The sequence below is a fragment of the Lacerta agilis genome, chromosome 16 (assembly GCF_009819535.1).
Source record: "Lacerta agilis isolate rLacAgi1 chromosome 16, rLacAgi1.pri, whole genome shotgun sequence".
Taxonomy (NCBI): Eukaryota; Metazoa; Chordata; class Lepidosauria; order Squamata; family Lacertidae; genus Lacerta; species Lacerta agilis.
In genome coordinates this window covers 22,076,230-22,102,521 of record NC_046327.1, presented here as the reverse complement: position 1 = coordinate 22,102,521, position 26,292 = coordinate 22,076,230, and the positions used below count along the sequence as shown (strand labels likewise).

At 44.5% G+C, this 26,292-nt stretch overlaps 1 protein-coding gene across 1 annotated transcript in view; it reads left to right on the top strand.

The window, feature by feature from the left end:
* SHB (SH2 domain containing adaptor protein B) overlaps positions 1–26,292 on the top strand; it is a 131,597-nt gene that overhangs the window by 86,732 nt on the left and 18,573 nt on the right. Inside the window, 3 exon segments of the mRNA XM_033172933.1 lie at positions 433–648; positions 13,105–13,279; positions 14,766–14,885. Coding sequence (XP_033028824.1) covers positions 433–648; positions 13,105–13,279; positions 14,766–14,885 — 511 coding nt within the window.

The window sequence follows — 26,292 nt, the reverse complement described above, 5'->3', positions numbered from 1 at the left end:
TTCATGAACCAAGATACAACTGTACATGAAATTGTGGAGTGGGGCTGTGTTGGGCCTCTTGAGCTGCAGATAAAACAGGCTTTCTCTAAACTATTGCTTTAATTAGGGTATCATTTCTTATCTTCACTGCTATTTTGGTTGACTTATTTTGCCATCTGGCGAAAGAAAGAGAGAGGAAGAAACTACTAGATGTTGCAAGTGTTCTAGTAAACTGTTATTGAAATCATTGATCTGTTTCTCGTCTTTTTCTGCTCGAGAGGAAAAGTTAAATATGGAAACCTTTTAGCAGCTTCCCATTTGTGTACTGTGCCGTTTTGATGTTTGCATTCATCCGCCATCTTAGGAGGGCTTCCCTCGCCCCCTGGCCTCATGCTGCTTGCGTGCTGCCGTAAGCAAGCAAATTAACCCAATTATTTCTTTACCTCCCTATAGAATTCCAGAGGCAAGACAGTGTGAAGCCCCAGCAGAAAGACATCCAGCTGTACGACACACCTTACGAACCTGAAGGCAACGGCGTGGAGTCGGATTCGGAAAGCGTCGTGAGTCAGCGCTTGAGAGAGAGCAAGTTGCCACAGGACGACGACAGGCCTGCAGACGAGTACGACCAGCCGTGGGAGTGGAACAAGGTCTCTATTCCAGCTTTAGCAGGTGAGGCCCCTCGGAGCAGATCTTTGCAGCTCTGTTTTTATGTCTTGAAAGAGACACCAAAGAGCATTTTAGAACATGGCAAAGGAACTTCCAGTGGTTTTGAGCGCTGGATGTTTCTGACTGGACTTTTCTGACTGTTATTTATTATCATTATTAACTGATTAAATTTGTATACAGTCGTACCTTGGTTGTCAGGTGCCCTGGAAATCTGACGTTTTGGCTCCCGAATGCTGCAAACCCAGAAGTGATTGTTGCAGTTTGCAAACATTCTTTTAGAACTCAAACTTCCAACGGGGCTTCTGATTGGCTCCAGGAGCTTCCTGCAGCCAATCTGAAGCCGTGCCTTGGTTTCCAAACGTTTTAGAAGTCGAACGGACTTCCGGAACGGATTCCGTTTGACTTCCAAGGTGCGACTGTACAGTGGAACCTCGGTTTTCGAACGTAATCCATTCTGGAAGACCGTTTGAGTTCCGAAACATTCAAGAACCGAAAACTCAATACGGAAGCCACATGGCATGTTCGACTTCTGAAGTGAGTTCGGAAACCGAAGCATTTACTCCCAGGTTTACGGCATTCGAAAAACGAAATGTTCAAAAACGGAGATGTTCGAGAACCGAGGTTCCACTGTACCGCCCTTAATCCGAAGATCACAGGGTAGTTCACACCATAAAAATACAAAATGAAAACACAAGAATATGTAGTAAAACCAAGGCTTTTTTTCCAGCCAGAACTCACTGGAACTCAGGTCCAACACCTCTCAGGTGGGCGCTTTTGCCATTCTAAGAGAATGACAGAGGCATTCATGGTGTGGTCCAGCTCTTTTCTAGAAATATATCACTGAATAAAACAGAAACGAAAATAAAAACAAACCAATAACCCACCCACCTACAAAACACATTCAAAAGGCCATAGCACGTTAATCAGCCAAAGGTCAGGTTGAAGAGAAATGTTTTAGCTTGGCACCCAAAGATATGTAATGAAGATGTCAAGTGAACTTGCTTGGGGAGAGCATTCCACCAGTGGGGAGCAACCACAGAAAAGGCCCATTCTTGTGTTGCTACCCTCCAGACGTCATGTGGTGGAGACACACGAAGATAGGCCTCAGGTGATGATCGCAGGGTCCAGGTTGATTCATATTAAGGTTTGTTTGCTTATCGGCACCCGCAGCACTTTGTTCAGAAATCCAAATGTGCTCACAGGCCTAGGAATGCTGGCAACTCCTGGCTCAGGGCACCCCAACTTTAGCTGCCATAATCGAGGAATGTCAACAGGAGGAGGTTGTAGCCTATAGCTACAGGCTTGCTCCTTCTGGTCCATGTCCCTCTGTGGCCAAACAGGGCTTGAGCTGCTATGAAATGTCAAACCTTTTCTTTGGCAGCAAGCAAAGCCCGACAGCCAAAGCTGCAGTAATCACTGGGGCAGAGGCGAGGAACAACCATCTTCTCAAACCAGCTGTTCTTCCCTGGTTTGAGGCCGACCGAAATACAGGCAAGGTCTGTGGGTGCTGCTGTTACTCGAGGGCACTTGCCACTCTGAATACAGGCTTGGAGCCTTCAGGAGATGTTACCCCATTTCCTTTCACTGAAAATGAATGCTGTGCTTACTCATAACTGTGTAACCGGATGCTGGAATGATTCCTTATCGCTAATTGAATTCCTGGCACAAGTGGCTGCTATTGCAAAAGAAGAAAAGAGCTGTGGGGCGGGGGGTGGGGATTTCCTTAGCCTATCTGTCTGTTCCTGTGTTGAGTTTAAATGTTTTACTTAAATTGGGCTGCAGTCTATGAGGAGAAACCTGTGTGTTAGAAAATGTTCTTCTACATCCCATAATGTACCCTTTTTCCTATGTGAGGCTATGGCTGGGAAGCAAATTTATGCCTCCCTCACTTTTCCACTATATGTTTATGCTTCATTAATTTTCTACGTAATTGAAAAACCTAATTAACACACTTCTTACATCCATTGTGTACAGAATAACAACCAGGTATAGCTAACACCAAGGACCATAGACAGGGGGTGGGAGATGATGCTCCTGGGGGGTATTCCTATTCTCTTCCCTAAATTTTTAGATCTGGGTTCGTTTTCTTTTACAAATTATCTCTACCTTTTTGGGGGGGGTGTAGGCAGTGTAAACCAATTTTTCAGACTAAGCACCCCACTTATCAGTGTTTCAGCCAACGAAGCCAAAGAGACTTGGACGCTTACCAAACACTTGACAGGGGTTTTGTCTGTTCATTATCAAGGCAGAGCCACACCATATATTTAAAGCACAGTCAAAATACATTTAGAAGCACGCAGCTCCCCCACCCAAGAATCCTGTGAACTGTAGTTTCCCCCTCACATATCTACAATTTCCAGTACCATTAACAAACTACAGTTCCTGTGATTATTTTAAGGGGGGGGGCATGTGCTGGTGTAGTGGTTAAGAGCAGTAGACTTGTAATTTGGTGAACCGGGTTCGCGTCCCCGCTCCTCCACATGCAGCTGCTGGCTGACCTTGGGCTAGTCACACTTCTTTGAAGTCTCTCAGCCCCACTCACCTCACAGAGTGTTTGTTGTGGGGGAGGAAGGGGAAGGAGAATGTTAGCCGCTTTGAGACTCCTTCGGGTAGTGATAAAGCGGGATATCAAATCCAAACTACTCCTCTTCTTCTTCTTCTTCTTCTTCTTCTTCTTCTTCTTCTTCTTCTTCTTCTTCTTCAAATGTGTGTTGGATGCATTTTATAGGTATGGCATGGATCTGCCCTTGGCCACAGATATTTTGCTGCCTGAGGTGGAGCCCAGATGACACTGGTATGCACATGAGTGTGCACACAACCATCGGGGCCACAACTTAAAAACTCTTGCTCCCATCACTTTTTTTTCTCCCTGCCATGCCAACTGAAACAGGTTACTTCACCCTGTTGCATTGCAGAGCCCCCTCTGGTGTGTGTGTGTGTGTGTGTGTGTGTGTGTGTGTGTGTGTGTTTTTTTTGGGGGGGTTGCTATTAAAAAATATATTAACCAACTTTTTACTAATTGAAGAACTTTAAATTCAACCAGATTAGGTTTTTGCACCCACCACAACATTTCAGGCTTGGGTGCTGCTATTAACCAAATATACCCCTACCTAACAAACCTGCTGCCAAATTTCAAGGCAAACCTGCTGTCAGATTTTAAGGGACCATCATCAAACATTCAGGCACCTGGAATGAAGGAAGGGCCTGTAATCCCCGCCCCCCAATCTTGTTTTACACAAGGGAAGAGGAATTTGTTTTGTTCAAGTGATGCTGGTTTTTAGTCAAACTAAACCGCCCTTTTTTGTAAGCGATGCTGCAATTTTAATGTTGCCTTATTGGAGAGCAAACTGGATTGAGGTGTGGTTTGCATAATAGATGGGAACTGTTACGTAAGAGTTTAATATAGTGCAATGCAAAGATTGAGACAGAGATAATACACATCAGTTTAGGGGGAAATGTAGGAGTCTTAATCTGCCAACTGGACAAGCTCAGTCTGTAACATAAATTAATACAATGAGCTTGGCTTCTAACACACAACATAGAGGGTCTAATGCAAGTGAAGACAATTTAAAAAACAAACCAGTGACTCCTAAATCCTCAACAGAAATATTCTGCCAGAAAATTCTCTTTGATGGTATGTATGTGAGGAGCTGCGGACATTGGATGCTGAGGTATAGTCTGGCATATTGCTGACCATGTAAGATGACAGAAGCCTTCATCCTCTGCCCTTCATATTTGAGTGTGCCATAGGGAGGAAGAGTTCTCATGCAAAAGCTACAGTTTATAGTTGCTCAAGTTAAGACATCATGCCAAACCATGTTTCCTATGCATGAGGAAAGCCATGGTTTACAACTGCCACTCAGCAGTTGAGGATCAAGGTACATGAGTCCAGATTCTGTTTTGCTATCTGATCTCAAATTATGGTTTATCAGTTCAAGCGCCACACATGCCATGGTTAAGCTTCCTGAACTATGCCTTGCTGCGATGTCTAAATTGGCCCACTAAGCATGTTTTCAGATCAGAGTAAGAGATGAGCCATGCACATTGCTCCTCCTAGTTCATGCTGGGGAGAAGCAAACCACAATCCCTTGTTTAGGGTTGCATCCAAGCCAGAGATTGTGGTTTGTTCTGCTCCAAGCAAACCACAATGATAAGCCAAGGTTTGTTATTGGTTTATGGTTGCCAGATGTGCAAATACAACCACACCGTTGAGGCAGGCAAAGTTTAAGTTTCACATTTTGTGTTCAGTATGAAGGGGGGGGGGGAATGCACCATATGTAACTCCATGATACTCTTCACTTGAAGGTGGATTTAAAAAATACCTTGGCTTAGAATAAACCTCTCTTATCATGCTAAAGCCAGCTGGAACTTTTCTTTACTGCCGTGTAGCCTGCACCAGGCATTGGGCTTATTACTTGACACTCGTTAATTGCTCTTAAAGCCTATTTCATATTTTAATGACTTAAGTAAATACCTTGAGTAGCTTGTACCCAGCTGGTAGTATATATCTGAATAGGCCTCTGTTTGGATTCCCTATACCTGGTTTGATCGTGTATGATGAGCAAAACAACAGCTGCAGGAGAAGGTTGCTACTTGTTCTTTGGCAATCAGAAGGCTTTTATGATCTTGACTGTTTGCATTTGCTCAGCAGTAGGGTTATTTATTCTCATTAGACTGCTGGACAGAAGACTGTCACTACTTTTGCGCAAACAGATGAGGTGCCTTACTCTTGCCAGCAAACTTTGAAAGTTATTTGGGAGGACAAGGCAGGCAGCTGAATGAATTATGGCATCCCTGTGTGATGCCAGGAATTATGTGCACACAGAAAACTTCAGCCGCTCCTGTTATTGTCACGAGTAGACACTTTTTATCCACCCAAATGGATGTTGGGCCTGGCTGTCTAGTAAAGGGAGATACGGTATTAAAAATATTGCTGTATGTCAAGACAGCAAGCTACGGGAGGAGGACCATGTTAGCTATAATATCTAAATTATTATTATCATTATCCACAGAGGCAATATAGCTCTAAAATTGGAGTAGCCAATGTGGGGCTTTTCAGATGACATTGAACTAAAACTCCCATCATCTCAATGGTTAGCCATGCTTGCTGAGAGGTAATGGGAGTTGAGAATCACACAGTACCCAGAGAGCATCAGCCACCATGATCTGGAGGACTAGAAATGTTGTTGCTTTCTTTAACCCAGAAATCTCTGGTACCTAGAACTGCAAACTGCACAGGTGCCCCCCCTGATTTTTCCTTTAAATCATGAAACTCCCTCCCCCCAAAAAATCAGTCTCTTAAGGGTCAACCTGGATGCGATAGCAGCAATTTCAGGTGTGTGTTTAAACTGTTTAACCATGACCTGTCACAGACACCCAGAAGTTGGGGGGGGGGCTGAGAAGGGGAGTGTGGACGAGGAGTGCAGAATCCTTACCTCTTTGCAGCCCATCTAGACAAATCTTTTTCTCTTAGCCCTCCATCTGTTTTGGACTACCAACTCCCATCAGTCCCAGCCAAGGATGATGGTTGCTGTAGTGTAGAACATCTGGAGGGCACCAAGTTGACGATCCTTTGATTAGAAATTGAGGTTAGTTTCCCCAGCCTCAAGGCTTAAAGTTTATTTAAACTTAAAGAAGGTATCCAAACAGCTTTAGCATATAAAATAAAAGAGCAGGAACATCAACACCCGTAGGCGCAGCGAGTGACAAATTGGTGGCTTTCTAGATGTGGCTGGACTCCTGACTCGCAGGCAGCATGCCCAGTGGTTAGGGATGATAGGAGTCTTAGTCCTGTGGCCCAAGGATGTCCTCTCCTTGCTGTGCAGTCTACTGTTAGCCATACCAGCCATTTTTCGGCTAGAGTGCCACTCAGTACTTCATTTTGGCCATTATCTTCCTCAGCCTCCTTCCTCCCTTGCATGGGCTTACGTACTTTTCTCCTGCTCCTCTCACTAGGCCTAGAAATGAATTCTTCAACTGCGAGGTGCAACATTTGTATGAATGTGGGGTATCTTTTAACCCCAGTTGTGGAACCCAGAGACTTCGTAGGGGCAGAGGAAGCAGATGAACCTCAGGCCTACTTTCAAACTCTCCACACAAGACTGAACCGTGTTTCCTTCCTCTTGGTAGAAGCCAACCAGTCTCTGACAGACATTTCCCTGCAAGCCTTTCGTCAGGCAAGGCCCTAAGAAATAGCAAGATAATCTTTTGAAATGGCAATTAGCCATCTCAGGCTTGTACAGTTACTTGGGAGCAAGCCCCGTGGTTCTCTTTGGAGCTTCCATCAAAGTCAACGAACGTATGACTGGTCTGTCAGTCATGCTAAGCTTTCCCTAACCTGTCCAAGTGACAACCATTCATTCCAGCTTCATCAATAAGCCTTCTCATAGATTCCGCTCACCATATTGAAATAACTTGGAGTGCAAATGTTAATTATAAAATGCAAGGTTTCTCTACCAAAAACATCTCATTATCAGTACAGGGAAAAGCAGGTTTTTGCCCAGTGGGTATCTAAGAAAGCGCTGCTCCCTCTACCCATTGTGAAGTATTTCAGAATGTGTTCTCTGTTACAGATTTCATTATAGAAAGACTCCCTCTGCTTGTGTGCGTCTGTGTGTTTTTAAAAATCCTCGTATGAGTTGTATTATTCATCAAAGTGGGCAACAGTTTTTTTCAAAGTCTGCTGCTACTCCGTGGGTTGATTGCAATTCTTGGTCTGATGCATAGGAACTGCACAGTAAACATGTTTGAACTTCTTTGAAGTTATTAGTTTTGATTGTTTTCCAAATTCAGTGAATGCCTGAGCTGCTGCCGCCGCTTCCCACACAGGTGTGGTGATTATGTGCAATCTAGACATGCTCCCCCCACCCACCCACCCCCGTTTTGTAGGCGGTGTATGAAAAGCTAAAACAGTAGCTCAGTAGTCTGTCTGACACCGAAACAGCAATCTGAATATTTAGCACATGATTCTTACAACAGCAAAACACCTCCAGCTGGAGGGCAAATTTGTGTGCTGAAAAATATTCTTGAACTGTGAATAACAAAATATACGAAATCTCTTGGCCTCACAGCTATGGGCTTGGTTGCGAAAGCTGGGGAATATATTTCCCAGAGTTCTAATAGCTTTCAATAAATAAACCCAAGAGTACCCAACCTATGGCATGGGTACCAGAAGTGGCACAGGCCATGGGGACATGTTGCGTTCTTGGACAGGAGTAGCAGAACCCATGGGCTTGGAGATAGGGCACAGTCAGGCTTGCATCCTTGTGCACTTCTCTAGAGCTGCATCTTCTGCCTCTTCTCCCTCTTTAATAGGTGTCAGGTGTGGAGAGTCCTCCTCTCCCTTCGGTATCTTCACAGATAAGAACTAACAAGCAGTTGATAGATTTGTCGTCCTTTCATTAGTTGCAAGCGCAAATATACAGCTCTCCTCAAGGAGGGCAGTTGGCCACTCTAAATCCAACTTCCGCAGCAGTTAAGGTGCCAATGGGAAGTTCCTCCCCCCTTCCGCCTCCTTTGCTCTCTGATACGTTTGGACCTCCAAGTCTGTGGTGAGGGGGGTCCCCCACGCTCTCAAGTGATGTCTCGACTAGCTGCCCCCTCCCTTCTGGCTCCCTTGTCATTATCTTGTAACTGGGTAACTCCTCCCTAAGCTCAAAATAAATAAAAAAGAATAGTTCAGTAGCACCTCGAGAGACCAACTAAGTTTGTTCTGGGTATACTTAGTTGGTCTCTAAGATGCTACTGAGCTATTTTTATTTATTTATTTTGACGGTGCCAGACCAACACGGCTACCTACCTGAATCCTCCCTAAGCTGTTCAGCTTCTGTGTCTCTCTGCTTCTGAACACGCTGTGGACAAGGTGGGGGACACACACACACGACTCTTTCCCCCTCCAGCTCTCCATCGGAGAGAAGCTGGTCTGCCCTAGAATTCATTCCCCAGTCGTCGTCTTCAGTCCATTCCTTGACAATAGGTTAGGGGCAAAACCGCACAATAACATTAGGCAGCTTGGGGAAGGCGAAGTGCACTTAAATTGTAGTGCACACCAAAATAACGCAGCCTCATATTTCAGATTGATCTTGGGGCGTCCATAGATGTCATTGATGGGTTGGACACAGAGGAATGGTGGGAGGAAGCAGGTGGGTAACCCCAAGGGATGAAGGCTCAGAGGCCAGGGAGTGGTGGTGGGATGACGATGAGTGGTCAGAGGAAGAAGACTGAAGGGGGAGGTGTCAGAAGCTGAAGAGGTAACAGGGCTTGGTGAAAAGGGAGAGTCTGTGGCAGAGAGAAGTCCAGAATCAGGAAGCAGGAAGCTGGGAGGAGGGAGGCTAAGAGACAGGGATTAGTCAGGCAGGTGAAAGTACATGAGTGTCTCCTCCTGCTTCTGCAACAAGCAGGTAAGAATAGAATGTGTCTCCAGTTTTAATCTTAAAAAGTATGTCTCAGTTAACTGAGATTTGGGTGGAAAGTGCTCTGGACTTATCCCATATTTGATGGACCAAATTCCCCTGTAAAAATTACGCTGGGCTTGATAAACGTTGAAGTCAGTATTTTGTTATTTCAGTGTGTCATTTCCTTACCATCTACACACACACCCTTAGGAGAGTTTCTTGTTTGACTTCTCACATGTTAAATAAGGCTTCTTCTAATTGCTTGCAGCTTTTAATTACTTGCAGGTTGTTGTAAATGAATTAGGTTCCTTCCGTGGTGTTTGGCTGCGTGATTTGTCTCAACACAAATATTCTTTCAAAGGATTATGTGCGGGTTTCTCACAAAAGATCAACAACATTAAAGATATTTCGTATTTAGCAGAATAAATAAGTGAAACATAATTAAATTTTATGAACCATTTAAATTGGTTAATTCTTTCCAGCACCTTTGCTTCTCGATTATGATTCCATGAGCTTTTGCACATTTAATATTCATGAACCAATTCTGTAATTATACCTTTCATACAGTGCCATTTAAAGGCCCCCTCAGATAAGACACTCTACATGAGTTCTGAACCCACACTTAAAAAAAAAAAAGTCTGTAATGTTACAGCAAACACATGCATGCCTTTTTTTCTCCATGCACACAGGGTGAAGTAGACAAGAATGAATGCCCCAATACTGCAAGATGGCTCCCATTTTTAATGGTTTGCTTCATGTTGTCTCTTTTATCTGACCCAGTGCAGACATGATATAACTATGGTAAAAGGATAAGCAGCATGTTGTTGTTCAGTTGTTCAGTCGTGTTCGACTCTTCGTGACCCCATGGACCAGAGCACGCCAGGCACTCCTGTCTTTCACTGCCTCCCACAGTTTGGTCAGACTCATGTTGGTAGCTTCGAGAACACTGTCCAACCATCTCATCCTCTGTCGCCCCCTTCTCCTTGTGCCCTCCATCTTTCCCAAAATCAGGGTCTTTTCCAGGGAGTCTTCTCTTCTCATGAGGTGGCCAAAGTATTGGAGCCACAGCTTCAGGATCTGTCCTTAATTCAAAAGCATAAATTCTTCGGCGATCAGCCTTCTTTATGGTCCAGCTCTCACTTCCATACATCACTACTGGGAAAACCATGGCTTTAACTATACGGACCTTTTTCGGCAAGGTGATGTCTCTGCTTTTTAATATGCTGTCTAGGTTTGTCATTGCTTTTCTCCCAAGAAGCAGGCGTCTTATAATTTCGTGACTGCTGTCACCATCTGCAGTGATCATGGAACCCAAGAAAGTAAAACCTCTCACTGCTCCATAAGCAGCATGCTGGGATGTAAAGCTATGCTTTGTAATGGGATTGCCTACCATTATTTATATTAAATCTGGATAAAGGCTGGTTAAATCTGGTTAATGGGGCGCTGTGGTCTAAACCACTGAGCCTCTTGGGCTTGCCAATCAGAAGGTCAGTGGTTCAAATCCCTGTGACGGAGTGAGCTCCCATTGCTCTGTCCCAGCTCCTGCCAACATAGCAGTTGGAAAGCACACCAGTGCAAGTAGATAAACAGGCATCACTGCAGCGGGAAGGTAAACGGCATTTCCATGCTCTCTGGCTTCTGTCACTGTGTTCTATTGTGCCAGAAGCAGTTTAGTCATGCTGGGCACATGACCCGGAAAGCTGTCTGTGTACAATCGCTGACTCCCTCAGCCTGAAAGCGAAATGAGTGCTGCAACCCCTTAGTCGCCTTTGACTAGACTTAACCATCCAGAGGTCCTTTACCTTAAAGGCTGTATATGCACCAAGCTAACACAGTTTGCCTCAATCCTTCAACCTCTCTGCTTGCAAGGTGACAAGCTGGGCTCAAGCTCTCTCTCTGCACTGGGGGTGTGCATCAGATTCAGATGACCACAGAGGTGAAGTGGGACGTCTTGGAAAGATATGTGGCTTGCCAGAGGCAAAGCAGGGTCTATTTGTGGTGGTACTAGCCAAAGCAGGGTACTAATCCTTGAAGCGCTTTGTGGTACATTGGTGATCCAGATGTTGAGGGGGGAATGGAAGTAAAAGAAATGCCTCAAAGCTTACCATAATTCTACTTGCGGGGTGCAGGGAGAGTGAGGAAGGAGCCGGGAGATTCCTGTTGTGGACAGCAGGGTAAATCTGTAATAAGAGGGGGGTGGTTTTACTCAGGAGGTGAATCCCTTTTCGTTCTCCCTCCTGCTGCACCCAAAAAATCTCCTAAAAACTAAGCTGCCGGTCCAGTAAAGAAACTCTGGCATATGGTTTGATGAGTATTATAGGAGTCTGTCTAGCTTCCTAAAAGAAATACAGGGTTTTTTTCTCTCTCTCTCTGTCAAATAAGTCTACTGTTACAGGAGAAGAAGTGTGCATGCACACGAAAGCTCATACCAGGAACAAACTCAGTTGGTCTCTAAGGTGCTACTAGAAAGAATTTTCGATTTTGTTTTAAATAAGTCTACTGTTATTTGCCAGGAAATAATATAAATACTTAAGGCTGCTGTTCCCTGTTTTATAGTTTTACACATGATAAAGCAATTGAGAAGAAGTCTACAGATACAGGAAAGGCTTTCGCCTCCAAAAAGATGCCTGGCCTTGTCTCCAGCAATTGATGTCCCTTTGCTGAAAATAATTTACCATAATACCAGTGCTTTTTTTCCTGGGGGGGGGGATGCAGGGGGACGCATACCCCTATACATTTTGTGAATCTTGTACCCCTAAACCTTTTTTTATGGGGGAAAGCACTGCATAATACCTGTTAATGTATTGGGGCATTTCTTGTCATTCTTAACTATGGTCCACCATTGTTGTGTGTTGGGGAATGAGCCCTTTTTAAATGGAATTAAAGAGTTGGAAGGGACCCTGAGGATCAACTAGTCTGACCCCCTGCAATACAGGACTATGCAGCGGTCCCTTACGGTGATTGAACCTGAAACCTGCAGAGAGGGAATGGCTGTTAAACCAATGTAAATCTGTGACGTAGTTATGTCCTTAGTCTCCGTTTAATAAGGCTGGGTGTTGTTCTTGCTTGCGGCACAAATAAACAAGCCAAGGGAATACCATCCTAGCTTTGCCTCCTGCAGTTGGCAGCCAGACCATTCAGTGTACCCCCCCCCCACACACACACACATTGTCCTTACAAATCTGCTTATCCACCCTAATAGTCTGTTCCAACTGCTGATGAAATTGGTGCGATTGCAAAGGGAAATGGTTGACGTCTTGTTTCGGGGCTGTACCGTGGCTTCAGCTTTCTGGAAAGCCTCGGTAACTGTTTGCAGAGGAGAAGCTCGCCCGTGAGCGCCCACCTTGCCCTGTGGTGAACGCCTCGTCAATACGAGCATTGCAGCTTGCAAAGAGGAACAACTTCCCCCCTCTTCCTACTGCACACTTTTCTGGGGGTTCTCCAAATCAGAGCCTTTGGGGGGGGGAGAGAGGAAAGCCACACCACACAAGTGGAAGCCCTTGCAAAGGGATTCTGCTGATTGATGAGGTTCCTTAAGCGAATCTGCTGATCAGAACTTCCTTTGGGACTGGGTGCTTCTGAAGATTTTGGCGGGGCGCTTCTATCAGCAGGGAGTTGGTCCTGTATACCTGAAGGAGTATACAGGTCCTGTATACCTGAAGGAGCATCTCCACCCCCATCATTCAGCCCGGACACTGAGATCCAGCACCGAGGGCCTTCTGGCGGTTCCCTCACTGCGAGAAGCAAAGCTACAGGGAACCAGGCAGAGGGCCTTCTCGGTAGTGGCGCCCACCCTGTGGAACGCCCTCCCATCAGGGATCAGAGAGATAAACAACTACCTGTCATTTAGAAAATACCTGAAGGCAACCCTGTTTAGGGAAGTTTTTAATTTGTGACTTTGTATTGTATTTTGGTATTTGTTGGAGGCCGCCCAGAGTGGCTGGGGAGACCCGGCCAGATGGGCGGGGTATAAATAATAAATTATTATTATTATTATTATTATTATTATTATTATTATTATTATTATTATTTGGAGGTAATCGCTTTGCCTGAATGTTTCTTTCAGCCCAGTTCAATGGGGGAGAAATGAGGCAGTCTTCACCTTCCCCGTCTTCGAACGACCGGCGTCGACAGCTTCGAGCACCAGGGGGAGGCTTCAAACCTATCAAGCATGGTAGCCCCGAATTCTGTGGAATCCTGGGGGAGAGAGTGGATCCAACCATCCCACTGGAAAAACAAATGTAAGTCGAGTTGGAAGTTTGCTGTGTAGGTGGAGGAGGAGAACAGCAGAAGTCTGTTTGCTAGAAGTTTCTGAGGCCATGGTGCCTGCATTGCAGATCAGCAACAGAACTTTCTCACCCGCATCTCTGCTTTGGATTGCATTGCAGTCACAACTCCTTGACCTGTAAAAGGTGCAACAGTTAGTGTATGCGTTGCAAGCTGGCTGGTCACATACCACATTTTAAATAGATCGGTGCATGCTTAAAACAAGCTTTAGTTTAGGTAGTCACCTAGAAAATACAACAAGAAAATAGCTTTTGGGACATCTGGTGTTTGCAGTGCCAGATTTACGTATAAGCTAAACAAGCTGTAGTTTAGGCCACACTCTCTTGGGGGCCCCCCAAAAATTAAAAAAAACAAAAACTAGATGTACATTTCCAAAATAAAGATAAACATCTTCTTAATTGTATTTCAGTTCAACAATTACTTTGATAAAATACATATTTTGTTATGTGCAAATACCTATTAGGTCCACAAATTACCATATAGCATATACTCAACACAAAAAACAGCGACAATTTGTTGTTGACAAAGGGCAGCTGGACATATAAAGGGCCCATTACCTTCAGTAGCTTAGGGCCTCATCAAACCTAAATCTGGCCCTGGGTGTTTGCCATGAAAAGGATTGTTTTGGAGCAGCTCAGGCTGTCCTAAGGGATATTGAGAGCACAACTGGGTATCAAAAGTGTCTCTCACCCCCTTTTTGAAATCTGTAGTTATCACCCTGGCTTTGAAATAAGCATCTCTTGCCTCTTCTGTGCGATTTCATCCAACAGTGACCATCTACATTATTGCACAAAGCAGGGCTTTTTTCAGCTGGAACTCCCTGGAACTCAGTTCCAGCACCTCTTTTCCTAGAAAACAATAGCCCTAAAACAAAGTGCAATCAACTTTAATTTTTTTTTAAAAAAAATGCAACTCTTGCCTTTTCAAAAGTGTATCAAGGAATAGGAGGGCAGGAATACAAACAAGAACATAGGACTTATTCTGGGCACACTATGTAATCCTTATGCCACATTACATTTGTTTAAGAAGTATTGGGCATTGAGAAGACAAAATCCAAACTTTACATATGTAGCCTGAACTATTTGTGATCATCAGGAAGAATTTGGGATTATGATGAAAACCCAGTCTTGCTAGGTCAGTGGAAAAGGAAAAGGAAAGGATGGAAATTAGGAAAGTGGTTGTAATAGATAGATGCACACACAAACAACATTCTGTTCAGAATGGAAGGTCTATAAAACGAATGTCCCCAGAGTTGCCTGCCCTACGTGTTGTAGATCTTCTCCCACTGAAATCCACGTGCTTAACTTTTTGTGAATTGTGTCCTCCGCGCTTACATTGCCCTTAAAACACTAAAACAATTATATTGTGAGATGTTTTGTAAACTCAAGGCATGTTTACCCAAATGCTTGATTGCTGTGCGGCTTTTGGTTTCTCTTGCAGATGGTATCATGGAGCAATCAGTCGGACAGATGCAGAAAACCTCTTGCGGTTGTGTAAAGAATGTAGCTATCTAGTGAGGAATAGTCAAACCAGCAAGCATGACTATTCACTTTCATTAAAGTAGGTATATATATATATATTTTAAAAACTGTATGGGTGTGACTCAATTTAAGCGGAGGTTTCTTGGGTGCAGTAAGAGCAAACAGAAAGTATTCCTTCGCATTGACACTAGAAAGGCCTCTCCTTTCCCCATAGGAATTTTAGAATTCCAAACGTCAGGCTGTATTGCTTTGAATGACAGTTACTAGATTTGGTTGTAATGCTCCAGGGACGTGCACAGATTTTTTAGTGTTTGCCTGGCCCCTTTTAACAAAATACACTTTATCTCTTCTAGCTGCTGATTAAATTGTTTCTGCTCTTCGTTCCTCCCTCCCACCCGCCTCAACATTTAATAAACCCATTGTTTTACTAGTTTCTCTCTCTCTCTCTCTCCTCTCCCCAAGGCCCAACCATTCTGTAATGAGGCTGCACAAGAATAGTAACAAGTGTAGAAATCATCAACAACCCTCCTATAGACTGGCAAAGTACCATATGAAAGTTCATCAAATGAAACGAATCTAATCTGTTCTGAATTTTAGAAAATTCAGATCTAAGCCAGTTTGATAGTCAGTTTCATTCCTTCCTTAATCTGGGTATGACTCATTTCAGGTGATCATCAGTGCCAGATTTGTTTGGGTGGTCATTAAGCTAAACAATAAGGGATAGGAAAACTAGGACATACTCAACTGTTGAGATCAACTATAATATTACATGCCGTAATACAAATATGAAAATTGCTATGATACAAATATATATTGTTGGTGGTGGTTGTTTTAGAAAAGTAGCTTTTCAAAGAGAAGGCCTGTGTGTGCAGGGAGTTCTTGTTTTGTTTTAATATCGAGGCGCACTCAGCATTAAATTCCCTACCTGCAGTCTTGAAATGATACAGTCCTAGGGAGGCCGTACCGTGTGATTGTGTGGCTCAACTCTTTGAGACTTTGCTTTTTAGGGAAAATAACTGCATAAGATGTTGAGTGCAAAAAAGCATGAATTGCAATATATATAGTACATTCAGGTAGTTTTTTAATTCGAGGTTCAGTAACTGGAGGTCTGAGGACCAAGCCTTTTGTCCTTGAGAAGATTTGACCTTTCCAAACCTGCCAGTGCTTGCCCTCTCCTCTTCCAAGGAACTGTGGAAATGGGAAGCAACAGGCAGCTGGGAGAGGGCAAGCTATGTGGAGTTGGACCGCATCCCAGGGACTTTGGTATTCCTGCAGAGGAATGCAGTGCAGCCAGCTAGCTGTGACTTCTGCACATTGGCCTGAGTGGTTCCTCTGCCTTGCATGAAGCCTGCAAGCGCCGCCAGGATTTCCCCCTACTGAGATGTCTCCCTTACTGTGATTCCCCACATGCAAGGACTTATTCCTGGTCGTACATTCCCAGATTTTCAGTGTTTATCTTACTGAGCCGTCTGCTTCCGTCATTCTTTGGCTGAAGAGTGAAACAAAAGTGTGGCGTATTTGTTCTGAGTTTACCCTTCTTCTTCCTCTGTGATCAAATTTCCTCCTTACTGGGCAGCGGCCCAATATTTCCCTTTGGCGTTCCTGAAGCCGCTCGTGGAAATCGACGCTATGCTGATTCTCAGTGGATGGTGTTTTCGTTTTGTTTTTAAATGTGCAACAAATGCAGTTTATGCTTACAATTACAGGTGATGGCGGAGGGTTTGGGGGGCGCGCGAAGGATTTTACGTCACATAGACTTAGTTGCTTAAACGCTATAGCCCTGCCTTGGGTTTTAACTGTTTGTATGAATTAGACTGATATGTTTCTGAAAAGCATTGCGGCATTTAGTCCAGGCCCTGTGCACAGCTTGCAGCTCCCTAAGCCAAATGCAACCAACCAGCCATGTACGGCCGGCCTTCTGAGCACTTCACAAGTCTGTTTTAGCAGTTCCAGGCAGACAGCAAAACCAGGATGTGTACTGAGACCTAGTGGGGCATCATACATGGGTGGTGGGGCTGTTGTTGACTGGGTGGGTCACAAGTTGTACAGGCCTGATTTAGTTTCTCCCCCGCCCCCCAAATACCACATAGCTAAACAGCTGCAGCGTTTGTGGTGCTAGTGATGAACTCTTTCTTTTTAAAAAAAAAAAAAAAAAAGCTTCTCTGTTAGAACAAAGCAAACAGTGGAGTGCTTTTATTACTGAGTTGTTCAGCTTAGAACAAAAGGAACCCCGCCTTTCCCACCAAGTTTCCGAGGTGCCCTGAAGTGTGACAAGCTCTCTCCTTTGGTGGTCCATGTCTCTAGGATCAACCACATGAAGAAACCTTTGCTCATAAATGAATCCATCACGTTCCCCACTGTCGCACCACAAAGCGCTCTGATAGTTTTATTGCATGGTTTTCATAGCGCCGAGGCATGTCGGGTGGGAGTCTGCCAGGCTACTGGAATGTCAATAAGAGCTGAGAGGAAAGGTGACTGGGGGGTGAAGTGTGTTAGTAGGTGGGTGGGGAGGGAGCTAGCTTTGTATTTTAGACCAGTGAAGCCTTAAGAGTGCAAGGTGGGCTGCTCCAAAAGGCACACAATGACTTCTGGACAGCAGGTTTGGGGAGGTCCTCCTACATGTCGGAGGGGTTTGGGTTTGAACTATGCTAGATCGGAAGGTCGGCAGTTTGAATCCCTGTGACGGGGTGAGCTCCCGTCGCTCTGTCTCAGCTTCTGCCAACCTAGCAGTTCGAAGGCATGCAAGTGCAAGTAGATAAATAGGTACCACTGTGGCAGGAAGGTAAACGGCTTTTCTGGGCGCTCTGGCACTCGTCACAGTCCTTCGTGCACCAGTATTGGTTTAGTCATGCTGGCCACATGACCCAGAAAGCTGTTTCTGGACAAACACTGGCTCCCTTGGTCTTGAAACGAGATGAGCGCCGCAACCCCATAGTCACCTTTGACTGGACTTAATTGTCCAGCAGTCCTTTACCTTTTACCTTTTTATAGGGTTCAGGGAAATATCTTGCTTTTTGCTGAAGTTCTCACCCGCTCCTAAGTTGAGCGGGGTACACCTGATTTCCACCATTCAAGAATCTTAAATCAGCATAAGTAGGTTTGACATCTACCCAACCATGTCTCTGAGTTCCCCCTGTTGCTTTTCTCTCACATATACACAGTGTGTGTGTGTGTGTGTGTGTGTGTGTGTGTGTGTATTTGTTTAAAAAGAAAGAGCTAGAACTGCCCTTGGTGGCACCTATTCTGTAGGGGTAAACTCTTTCTTCCCACTTCTGACACCGCGTTGCAGAGAGTAAAACCCAACAGAGGATACATTATGGTTGCCCTCAGGGGACTATTGCAATGATGGACTTTTATAGGAATGCTTCATCCTATAAAAATTATGTCTCCTGTTGTAAGTTAGGGATTGAACAAGGCAGTATTGTTTTTTGACTCAAAGCAGTTTCAAAAAGGCCTCCTTACCAGCCAATGCGACGAACCTCCACTTCAGACTCTCCCCTTGTTACTAAGTTAAATTGTTAATCAGGTGTTCTGGGTCAATTACCATGCACCCCACCTGTCCCTCTGAGGTCCGTCTGTTATTGCCTTTCCCTTCGATTAATAAACTGGGAATTTCTTAGTAATGGGAGTTTCCCTGTCCAGCGGCCGTGGCCGGTTATATCCTTGGCTCTGGGCTTCGGGGGTTAACCTCTCCTTTGCCTATAGATCGGGGCTTCTCTTTATTAGATCCCCTCACTATATCAGTTAGCTAAGCCCTCTTAGCAACTATGTGGCAATACTAGGTTTTCCACCAGCTAGCCCCTCCAGAGGGAACTCCAAGACACAAACTATCGCCTCTCAGGTTAGTTTTGCCCTTTCCCTGAGTTCCCCTTCCCAAGAGCTTATATAACTCGCTGGACCATAAGAACGACAATATTTTCTTGGCTCAAAAACAAGAGATCTTTATTTATTACAAAGCATAACGGTTTCAGTATAGGTTCATAAACTTAGTTTCTTAACAGTGTAGATTCTTCTTTTTAGTAACATAAACACATCTTCAACAATCCTAACCTAACCTAAACCTAACCTGGCCCCACACCCTCCTTCTTCAGTCACCACTCTCCAACCCTCACACACACACTCACCCACTAGGCTGCTCCCTCCTTTTAAATACCGGAATGTCCCGCCTCCCAAGGGGTGTCTGCCACTCAAACTGTGGAGCCCATTAACTCTTAAAATCCCGTGGGTCTCAGATCTGATTCATTACAGTGGAATTGTGAATATTCCTTCTAATAGTGATGAGATCAAGTGTTTCCATAAATTCTTCTTCCACACACCTGAAGTTCCAGGTGAACATAGCTCCCCAGGCCAGATAATCTGTGTGGTTTTCAGAGACGTTTCTCTTTCAACATGGCACGTTATGTCGATAATTGCTGATAAGACGTGACACTTGCCGCTTGTATCTTAGGCTGCTTTGCAGAGTGTTTCCAGTTATACAACCCCTCAATCTTCATTCATCTTCATTCTCAAATGAAATGAGACCTCCTAAGTGCATTTTAATTGCAAGCAATTGCATTCATCTCCTGTTGCCCTTGCTTCTGCCATCCCTCCGTTCTCTCCCTACTGTCAAAACTATTGTAAGCTCTTCAAGGCAGGAACCTGCTTTCTTCAGAAATGCTGAAGAAAATCCATGTGCGGTATAAATTAGTAATCATAATTCTTTCAGGTATTCATTCACCCTACCCCCAAACACAATCCTTTCGGGTTGCAGACAGTAGTTTCCTTAAACAGTGCTAAGCTCCAATTATTATCTTACTGGCAGCACAATTGCAAAATATTCTGATACACAGACTTGATAAATAATATGCATTATCCCAGCAGCCCTCTGATCATTTTAAAATGCCCTTAGTTGCTTTTTTTGTTTGTTTAAACATTTTTTGCTCATAGGGGTGCAACTGTGCTTCCACCAACAATTCACAAATTTATATTTGAGCCACAGGATTTTTCAGTGTATCCATATTTGCCCAGTGAAGGGTGTATCTTTTCAATGCCCCCCCCCTTTAAGAAATGACTTTCAGTAGCCCTTCATGTCATGATGGGACATGTCCTATAGGTGACAAGGCTGCTAGTGGTGTCGGCTTGTAGGGGCAGTAAAGAAAATGGGGAGGGTTGAGTTGACCTCTGGGTTATGGCTTTGGATGAAAGGTGTTTGTCGCACACAGAAATAATTCCTCCTTTTAAAAAGCCAAGAGTCGGTACTGAAGTTTGCAATTTGCTAAACGTGTCGTACTGCAGAGTTATCTTTCTTCCTTTTGCTTGCCTTTTGTCAATTTCTGATAATAGATTCTGACAATTGAGTTGTTGTTGTTGTTTGCTAATTAAGTGTATTAATTTGAATTGCATCTCTTCTCGTTTCTTTTGGCTAATGGGGAAATCTGCGTGCTCTCTCACACGCCACACAGTGTTCCTTTTGGCTCTTTCGCTTGAGGGCAACTAGGCTAGAAAAAAGCCTAGCCTCCTGATTCATTAAAGCCATGAATGACATCTGGAGTGTGTGCCGTTGACTCTCTGAAGGACCATATAAGATTTTAGTTTGGAGTTGTTGTTTTTATTAGCCCCAGAGTATTGTTGGTCTCGTCAAGCAGTCGCTTAGCTTTACAACAGAACGTGACAAGCATGCCTTGTGATTTCACGAGCCCGGCATTCAGAGAACAAGAATGGCAGTTTGAGCCGTATTTTTAACAAGGGCAAAAATAAATAAAGAATTTGTAGAATGGTGTGATCTCACAGGAAGCCATGTCGCGTGACAGTAAATAGTCGTCCCTTGAGATCTTCTCACTTCACAAATGAGATAGATTCATCCTTTGGCCATAAGGGTAATGAGAGAGATCTTCTACAGAAATGCAAGGAAGTCTTAGCTTTGAAAAAACAACTTCCTTAAAAAGCACACGACCGTCTTCTGCCCCGTTTTTGTTAAGGGCACTTAACTGCTGATCTAAATCTCCCTGGAGAAATCTGATCCAAGCCATGCTGATCCAGAATCACGTAAGGCAATGTCTCCAGAATTTCTGGATGTATACACAAATACGGTATTTAGAGAACCTATATGCACATGCTCATTGTATCATGGGATTTATAGTGTTTATGTTGTGGAACCATTGTGGCATAAGCAGTTGCATCTTTCGTGGTCACAACACAATGCTGGATTTATAGCGAATTAGAAATGAGAGCATTGTTGGTCTCTCTCTCTTTTCTCTGTCCCCCAACAACCATTATGTGCCAGGACAGCACATAGCTACTGTATAGCATCATGAACTGGAATTGTGAACATAGATAACAGACAGATAAACTACAGTGTAAAAGTTCATTGAATAAAACTCATCTAATATGGCCTCATGAGAAGAGAAGACTCCCTGGAAAAGACCCTGATGCTGGGAAAGATTGAGGGCGCAAGGAGAAGGGGACAACAGAGGATGAGATGGTTGGACAGTGTTCTCGAAGCTACTAACATGAGTTTGGCCAAACTGCGAGAGGCAGGTGAAGATAGGAGTGCCTGGCGTGCTCTGGTGCATGGGGTCATGAAGAGTCGGACACGACTAAATGACTAAACAACAACAATATGGCCTGCTTTCTAGAACATTCTTATCTTGGCCAGTCCAACAATCCATTTCGGTACCTCCTTAGTCAGGGAACAACTCATTCCTGGTGATTGTCAATACCAGAATTGTCAGGTGGACATTAAGCTAAACAATAAAAGAAAGTAATAATTATTAAGGGATTTGTTAAGATGTCAAATGATGACTTGATACCAAGCAGTTAACATAGCATAAGGATGTTAATATCACTGAATATATAATGCTCACTGATAACCATGAAATAAAAGCCTTGTTTGGATACTCAAAAACGTGGCAGATTTTAGTAGGACCACATAACTTTTGGAGTAAGATTCCCTTGCTTCAAATCAGGTGTTCTGTGTCATTTCAACACAAGTCATGTCTGTAGCTGGCTTCCCTTTGGAATGCCTTTTTTTCTCCCTCAGCTGACAAGTTTGTTATTTGGCTTTAGGCATGAAGAATCAGCTGTGGCAATTTCAAGATGTGCTGTTCAACAGTCCAGTCCATGCTTTCTGTGTTGATTTATGTAGTGAGAAAATATTTTTCTTTTCTTTTCTTTTTTCTTTTCTCTCCTCCTCCTTCCAAATGGTAGACACGTTCTGTTCCGTTTATGTACACATGGCAATAAATCTTGATTTGTAGCTTCTGGTACCTAGAGAACAAGAAAACAAGGCTTTCTTCATTAAAAACGCTCTGCAAGCTGACAAAAAGCCTTCATGGTAATAAATAAGAAGGGTAAGCTTTGTCTGCAGTGCATGAGGTAGATAATAAAACCGCAGGATAAACTTAACATCAAGTAAGGTCAGGGAGCACAGCTGAGCTATCTGACTTTGACCTCCTTGCATAGCACAGGTCACTTGCATTTCCTTCAGTTATTTTGCTGCATCAGGCTGGCTTAAGCTGAATTCTGCCAAAGTCATCTTCTGGAAGCATTTGCCATTTTTAGTTCTGAAGGGAAGCTAAGACCCTGGGGCAGAAGTGGAGAAACATTTGCAGCAGCTTGAGAGCCAACCCAATTCACCCCCTGGCAACTTTTCAGGAGCCAGTGCATTGAGCAACCAATGCAAATCCTACCATAGTTAAGTCCAGTCAAAGGTGACTATGGGGTTGCGGCGCTCGTCTCGCTTTCAGGCTGAGGGAGTCAGCGTTTGTCCAGCTTTCTAGGTCATGGCCACTTCTAAACCGCTTCTGGCACAACGGAACACCATGATGGAAACCAGAACGCACAGAAACACCATTTACCTTCCCGCTGCAGCGGTACCTGTTTATCTACTTGCACTGGCATGCTTTTGAACTGCTAGGTTGGCAGGAGCTGAGACAGAACAACGGGCGCTCACTCCATCACAGGGATTCAAACTGCCGACCTTCTGATTGGTAAGCCCAAGAGGCGCTGTGGTCTAAACCCGTGTCCCCCTACTGGGACCTCTATCCTCCCTCCGGACAAGCCAGAAGAATTATCAGAGTTCAAAGACACAGTCTACACTCAAAAGAGGGGGCAGGGGGGGTGTGGTCTGGAGAGGGGGTGTGGCTAGGGGAAAGGGTGTGCTCTGAGAAAAGTTCTAAGGGAGAGAGAGGGTGGGGGGAGGCATGGAGGGTCCTCCAGGCCTGAGGTTCCCCATTCCTGCCCCAAGGAAGTTTCTATCTCCTTGGTACTCTGTTGACTGTCAGGGACTGGCTAGACAAGGAGGAATGTTGGGAGGCTACAGCCAGGCAACCCTCCTGAGAAGCACCAGAGCAGGGAGGCTCTGAGCCAGGATTATGGTCTTGGGATACAGAAGAAAGCTCAGAGGAGGAGGAAGTGGGTGGACGGATCAGAGGCTGAGCAAGCAGTAGGTTTAAGTGAGAGCGAAACGAAGGAGGCGGCTGAGGCTGCGACAGATGCACAGCAGTCTTCCAGTTCTACTGTTTCCTTCTCCCCTCATCATCTGTCCCCTAGAACGAGGAGGATGTTACATGCAGTAAAACAAAAAGCACAGAGAACCCGTCTTCGAAGGAGTTTGCAACTGTTGGGTAGGCAGCCAGCTGGGGAGGAGCCTTAGGAGGAAATGGGAGGCTCAAGATCCTCAGTTCCAGCAACTGCTTCATCAGACTAGTCCTGCCCATAGGCTTCTCTGTTGTGTTTTGTCCCTCTGAGTAAAGAACCCAACCTTCCCGCTCATCTCTGAGTTCCTGTGCTGAACTGCAGCCGAGCCAGCCCTGACATTGACATGGGAAGGCCAGTATGTACCCTACTAGGGGCATAGCATTTGTTCAAAGATTCCGGGTGCTGAAATGGTCTCCGGAAGGAAGAGGAAGAGGCCAAAAGTGAATTTGAGCAAGTGCTCATGCCAGGACAGGTGGAGGTTGACGGAGGACTTCGCAAGACTGAATTACAGAAGTGGCAGCGGGGGTTGGTTCCAGCAGTATTTCAGCAGCGTTGGTTTGTGCTAAACCAACAAAACAGAATCCCTGCGGTGCTCACTGTAATGTTGGAGTCACCAATTTAACTTGTGGCTGTGCTGCTGCTGGTTGTTTTCACAGCATGGCCACCAGTCTTAAGTGATTTTGTTGGGTCTGATGTTACCCTGGTCGTGCCAACAAGCTGCCTGTATGACGAGGCTTTGCTTGGATAAGTCAGCTGCCAACATGTCACCATGATAAATCATAGAATCCTAGAGTTGGAAGGGACCCTGAGGATCATCTAGTCCAACCCCCTGCAATGCAGTAATGTGCAGCTGTCCCTTACGGGGATCGAACCTGCAACCTTGGCATTATCAGCACCACGTTCCAACCAGCTGAGCTATCGACAAGGGAAAGAAAAGTGCTAACTCTTAGGCAGAGCCTGTTCAGTGGGAATAGTTGGAACAGTTGTTCTGGGAGCGTCTATTTAAAACCTTGGTCAGGAAACTCGGGTGATTTAGTGCTGCTCTTCTGCCTAGCCTTGGGGGAATGCCCTTCTCCAGCCTCCTCTTGGAGCCAGGGGCAGAATTCTGGCAATTAGTAAATCAGAGCTGACGAGTAGGGAGTGAGCTTCCTGACCACATTCCACAGATGGAAGGTGATGTGCCAGGGAATATTTTCCAAAATGATAACCAATAGATCATTCCTCGCTTTTCATCTGTTGCTCACATGCTTCCTTTGTCAAGGAAATGCAAGGGATATAGAAAGTTTTACTGCAGCCAGCTTTTGAAATGGCAGGCGTATCCTGACACTTGCCGGAGACCGGTAATCAGCATGACACATCCAGTGTGTGGATTATTTAGGGAGATGACCCTTCCATGCCCTGCCATTCATCTTGCTTGGGCAGACTATTCTGTCTTCAAGTGTGCCCGGTGCCTCTGGAAGCTCAACAGTAGAGCCTGAAAACAGGAGTCCTTCCTCCTCCTCCTTCTGCCCTTTTATTTGTCCCCAGCAACTGGTATTCAGGGGTATAGTGCCTCTGAAGATGGAGGTTACATTTAGCTTTTATGATTTATAGCCATGCATTGAACTACCCTCTGAATTTGTACAGTTAATGTAAAACCATCTCAACTAGTAATCATCAGCTCATTGTAGAAAATGCCCTGCAAATTTTGCACCCTGTGAATGCAGGGCGCTAATATAAAAGTGACCTTTATATTCAAGCTTCTTCTAGCTATTCTGGGTTCCGTTTGTTTTTGGTTGAGTAGCTCTTTCACGTTATCTTATTTTAACCCGTGTGTAGTTTTAAAAATGATTTGTTTGCTTGTTATTAGAAACCAAGCTACCCTTGTACAGAAGGGTGGATGAGGTGTTCATTACGGACATTGTTGTTGTTGTCAGTTGTGTCCGACCCTTCGTGATCCCATGGACCAGAGCATGCCAGGCGCCCCTATCCTCCACTGCCTCCCGCAGTTTGGCCAAACTCATGCCAGTCACTTCGAGAACACTGTCCAACCATCTCATCCTCTGTTGTCCCCTTCTCCTTGTGCCCTCCATCTTTCCCAACATCAGGGTCTTTTCCAGGGAGTCTTCTCTTCTGATGAGGTGGCCAAAGTATTGGAGCCTCAGCTTCAGGATCTGTCCTTCCAGTGAGCACTCAAGGCTGATTTCTTTAAGGATGGATAGGTTTGATCTTTTTGCAGTCCATGGGACTCTCAAGAGTCTCCTCCAGTACCATAATTCAAAAGCAACAATTCTTTGGCGATCAGCCTTCTTTATGGTCCAGCTCTCACTTCCATACATGGGAAAACCATAGCTTTAACTATATGGACATTATCTGGCATTAAAATCTACAATTTAGCGAGGGAGGGGAATAATCTTGTTGCAAGGTAATGATGAACATTTGGAAGGACCATTAAGAGCACATGATACCTCCAAAGCCCAGTCCCAATTTTTCATGAACACCCAAAGGAAAACACCTTCCTTTGAAGAAAGAAAACTTAGCAGAAGTTCTATTGCTTGTTAGAGTGATGTACTATTTTTTCTAGAAAAATAGGTGCCGATACCACGAAGTTGTTACTGTAAGTGCCATACTTTTTAACAACAACAGGAAGAAGTGCCGGTACTGCAGACCCTTGAGTACCCTCAGGGGGAAAAAATCACCACTTAAAGCAAAGCTTAGCATACATATAATATAGTCTCCTTTATTATGGCCTTTATTGGGCCAGGAGTTATCCACCCCTGAGTTATACCAATAAACATGCAACATAATAAACTAGCATAGAGCTGCAGTCCTGAAAAGCCTATATATATATATATATATATATATATATATATATATATATATATATATATATATATATATGATATTGCCAGCACATTGAGATTTAAAAGAACCTCCTAAATAAAAGTGCTTCCAACGTGTGTTTAAATGCATAAAGAAAGCAGACTGCCTGGATTTTCCCAGGGAGAGCATTCCGTAGTCTGGGTGCCACTGCAAAAAAGCCCCTGTCT